Here is a 4,906-nt window from a genome sequence, read left to right as displayed (position 1 = left end):
GCCAGGGTACTATGGCACCCTGTCATGCTTTGAGATACTTTCAAGTGTGCTCCGAGGTGCCAACTAATATTTGCACTGATGTGTACAAACATGAGTTACAGGATAAACCTAGAAATTTCAAAAAGGAATCCACAGAGTCAAAATAAATTGCCTTGTTGTGGTCTTTCTGAGTTCTTTGCAACAGGGGACTTTTTTCTATTCTGTTCTGAGCACAGATCATTAATGTACCTTATGAATAGCTCTAGACTCATTCAGGCATAATGAACTCCATTTAAAGAGGGCAATTAGAATTTAAAAGTATAGACTTAAACATAGATGGTCTGTATAAACTCTACTTGAAGATTATTAACAGGGTAAAGACCTCATTCCAGATTCCTCAGCTGCTAACATGGTATCACATTCTGGGCAAGCAAATGGGTGAAATATAAAGCAGGGTTTGCATTTGGTATAAATCAGTATCTAGCCCCACTTGAATTGATGGATCAATGCTGATTCTTATTGATTTAACCCATTGTATCAGTTGCACATTCTAAGATGAAAATGCCTGATATCAACTTTTGTGCTTCAGTACAAAGGATCAAATGCTAAGGGCCTGATCCAAGTCTGTTATGTTATTTGGAAGTTGTTCAGACTCAAATTGCAGAGCAAAAGGTTCACCACAGGCATGCCATGGCATACATATCTATTTCTGAGGACAATACTCTTTGCCTCTTCCAAGATAATGAACCAGACTGGATGGATCCTCAGTTGGATCCAGTATGGCAATTCCTTTCTTCCTGGAGAGCTAAGAAAGAGATGCTTCTGCAATAAAGAAACAAGCAGCTGCAAGACAAGTGATATTACTACATTCTGTTGTACACAGCAATTCCTATGGGTTAGCAAATCTCAGGTTTAACACAACATATTTCAAGTATGCGGTGCAGATTTAATCCCTATAGATTTTAAAGGATCTATATCGTTATGTACTGTACTACACATGCTACTGGAAAGATCATACTAAATTAGCATTTCCTAAATTAGCCTTATGTAACTTCTGTAACAAACAACTTGTTTAAATGCTAGCAGTACTCTCTCTTTTTTTGATAGACCTGAAAGTTAGTTACCTAGGGCAACTCTGGCTGCAGATGCATCATAGTTGATCCAAAAAGATACCCATGAGAGAACTGTGATCAACGTGGAAGGCATATATGTTTGCAAAATGAAGTAACCTATGTTTCGTTTAAGCCGAAAACTGAGCGATAGTCGGGGATATGCTCCTGTAAAAAGGAATAAAGTGGCATTAATAACTCAGCCATTGACTCCTCTGTCTTGGAACCACTTTTCTGAGAGGTATGGTGCTTACCTGTTGTAAATTCCACTCTTTTTGATACCATCTTGTAATCAACAATTGAGAACTGTGGGAGCTCAATGTTGTTAACCCCTGTTACTGCAGATTCTCCCCCATTCCAGTAAAACTCAATATCATCGGTTGTGTATCCATCTATAAGCAAAGAAACACAATTTGAATATAGATATTTGTCAATGTTATATACCACTGTTGTTAAAGGAAGAAGCGATTGTCATTGGGGATTTGTTTTTGAAAACCTTTTCACATAACGTGAAATGGAATTCACAGTTACATTTAGATGTCACGCAAGTCATTTAGTTCTCCCTTCAAGAAGAGGCAACATCTCAGAGACTGGATATTTGGAAGAGCAGAGAGAGCAAAATACAAGATAAGATTAATTCTAGGCAGTGTTGGTAGTACACAACTTCCCATTAGATCTTGCTTTCAGGATGTACAACTTTGTAGAATATTAACTATCCAGATTAAAATTTTCTATGCTGGGTTCAGGCCACGCTGTGGTCCCTGGGCTTAGGCCTCAGGCTGGACTTTTTTTGGCAAGTTTCAGGAAAAAAACAATTCAGCCATATTAAGAGATAAGGTTAGGGAAAAATCCATTGCTGTGTCCAAGTTAACACAGATTTAAACCAGTTTGTTTAAAAACTTTTAGTTGAAGCTCCAACAGCCTATGCTCAGGAGCAAGGGTTTGAAATTTGTCAGGGAGGAATCTTGTACTTGGGAGGGGTTGGGGATGTACCTTTTGTTGTTTCTGTGAAAACCAGTAACTTCAGCTGAGTTACCTGACGTTTAAAAGGCAACTAATTTCCATTATTTAGGATGCACTAGGCATCTTCTGGCTAAAATGACAAAGTAGGACTTGTTCTGGAAAAGCTGTTCTTCGCCATTGGGGGCTGCTATGATGCTAAGCAAAACTGGTATCAGGGAGCCTCTTCCCTACATTCTCAATGCCATCCCTGCTGGCTTCAATGCATAGTGGCAGGATAAACTATCTAATTTGAATTTTGACAGCTGGATTGAGGTAAGAAAGAGGTTAGAAGACTGGGGCATGCATGTTAAGGCTGACTTTGCAGCCTTAACATTCTTTATTAGTAATTTTAGATATCATTGTTTCACTGGAAAGAGTCTTTCAATTAAGGCACCAGACTGGGACTGGGGCTGAGGAAAGCCAGATTAATTTTCCAGTTTTATCACAAATGTCCTGTGCATTTTTTGGTAAAATACTTAATCTCCTACAGAAAATGGCCGGTGTAATTCAAAAGTAAGATACTAAACAGTAATAGTAAGGATAACAGCAAATAGCCTCCAGACATGTGTGGGTTACGTTAATTTTTAATTAGTCCACACCTATTTTAATTTGTTCTTGTAGTAGAATTGTATTTCATTTCATCCAAATCCTGCATGTATCCTCTTTAATTTGATGCTAACATAGATTAGTTTATCTGTTAGGGTAGATCAATGTGTACCAGCGTAGTCTCCCGTGTCATTCACCCATGCATCATGTCCGTAGGGCTTTTTCTGGTTTCACCTTTGCTTAAGGAAGAGACAGGCCTGTTACTGGGTTAGAGCTTGGAAGGTTCCCCAGGGGGTGTCAATAGCCACATTTTGCTGGAATAAATTATTTTAACTGGGAGGAAGATGGTTTGTCCCACCCTTCCAGGTACTTTCCTTCAATCTTCCTGACTGTTTTTCCTACTGTCTGCCTCCCCTACACCCCACCTAATGCCAACCAAAGATGTTGTTTCTGGATTGCTAGAGCAGGTACAGTATAAACTCTGGTGTTCCGGTCCTCTAAATCTATAATGGTCGGATTAGGATGTCACCTCGTCCCAGTTTTTCCCGGCTGTACTTGGTCCCACCTAAGTGTCTTTCCAACCCCGGGTTACCTTGCTCCCCGGTGCCTCTCTCTCTCTCTCGGCTCTATGCTTGCCACGGCTCAGACATCCATCTCTTCTTGCCCCTTCAGGTCCTGTCTGGATCCAATCTGGGCTGGAGGTGTCTGATGTCCATGGTGCTTCTTTAGGTGAGTCACCGAGCCTTGTCTGGCTCTGCTTATCTTGGAAAGCCCCTTCCTGGGGCAGCCATCACGTCCCTTCAGTGGGGCACCCTTCTGTTCCAGGCTGCTCCAGGCCTGTTGAAGAACTCCTTTCTGGTCCCCTGAGTTGCTCTTCTGCCGGGCCTTTCATCCCTGTCTCAAGGAGCTGGCCCGCAAATCAACCCCAGCATGCGGCCATAAGGTGCACCCATGCCGATTTGGAAGCCGACCCTGACTCCTCCCAGCTCATCCATTCTTTTTCCTTTTTGTCTTTTAATGTGGCATCTTCTCTTGCTGTGGTTTCACTTTTGCCGGGTTTTTTTTTCTGGCTTGGTGCCCCGCCGGCTCTGCTCCGCATCCAGTTGGGGTAAGTCTTTCCTACCACAACCAGCCATTTTATACCATTTACAATATTAGCATTAATACTGTTGTTATTAGTATTGCAAAATAAAATGTGTTTAAACACTTTAAGATGATTAAAATTGTAGAAAACTGACATAACGGTGGCAACCATTCTAACCAACAGTAAAAATTATGGTTTGGATATGCCATAATCGACAGGGCTGCAAAATGTATGTAAATGGAACCAGAGGAAGAAACAGCAAATCTCTGCTATTTTTAGACAGATTTTTTTTTCTTGAAGAGGTAAAGATTTGGGCAGGATTAATTTACATAGCACAGATTAAATAGAAACATATGTTTGAATTCACAGCTTTAGAGCACAGTTAACTGAAGCTTTGCCATGGCAAATATACTTTATCATCAAACACATTATCTACAGATTTAAAAACCTGTCTTGTGTGCCAGCAATATATTTGCTTTGTAGAGAAATTACATTTGTGATGTCTATTGCTATTCCAATGCCTTATGATCGCTTAGTCTCTGAAAGGCTGAATAGATGCCTGGCAAGGGTCTAGTTTCCCTGGCAACAATAATCACACAAGAGCACTCAGAACTTGTGCTCTGACTCATGGGACTGCTTAGCAATTCTGAACTTAGAGAATAAATATCTTTTGATGCAAATGCACAGTGATGCATTGAACAAGGACTAATGCTTGGCTATTTGTGTATTGCCCAATGCTACCATTTGCTAACTACCTGAATCACTTTGAGATAGTTTAGAACAGTTTTAGTCCAGATCATTGCTGTTAGCTTTGAGAGACTGCCAGTTTTCCTGTCACTTTTGCTCCTTTGTTCACCTTTTTTGTGGCCCTGTCGCTAGTAGGGATGTACCAGGTGCGAATCTCTTTCAGTTTCCACTCATTTCAAGTGGGAGTTAAGGGTACTTTGCTTTGCAGGGTCATATTGGTCAAAATTAAAGAGGAAAAGAATTTTGCAAAAGATTAGGCATTCCATGATATTTTTGGGCCTGTTTCCAGAAAAAAATATAAATATGAAATGTAAATTTAGAGAAAATGACTTTTAGTCTGGCTTTAGACAAGTTCTCATCATTCCTGCCATAATAGCCATAATACTGCAAACTCAGTAATGGGTAATGAAAATTCCCTGTCTAAAAATTGGGAATCTCT

The 4,906-nt window shown here is 40.3% G+C and overlaps 1 protein-coding gene across 1 annotated transcript in view; it reads right to left on the bottom strand.

Moving 5' to 3' along the window:
• Positions 1–1,544, bottom strand: part of GABRB1 (gamma-aminobutyric acid type A receptor beta1 subunit) — a gene marked incomplete at its 5' end in the record, with an annotated part of 8,165 nt that extends 6,621 nt beyond the window's left edge. Inside the window, 2 exons of the mRNA XM_019525856.1 lie at positions 1,104–1,256; positions 1,343–1,544. Coding sequence (XP_019381401.1) covers positions 1,104–1,256; positions 1,343–1,544 — 355 coding nt within the window. The remainder of the gene's footprint in view (positions 1–1,103; positions 1,257–1,342) is intronic.
• Positions 1,545–4,906: the final 3,362 nt, after the last annotated feature.

The sequence above is a fragment of the Gavialis gangeticus genome, unplaced genomic scaffold, assembly GCF_001723915.1.
Source record: "Gavialis gangeticus isolate Ggan-Ray unplaced genomic scaffold, GavGan_comp1, whole genome shotgun sequence".
NCBI classification, from domain to species: Eukaryota; Metazoa; Chordata; order Crocodylia; family Gavialidae; genus Gavialis; species Gavialis gangeticus.
Note: the sequence above shows the minus strand (reverse complement) of the source record. Positions and strands in the feature narration are given on the sequence as shown.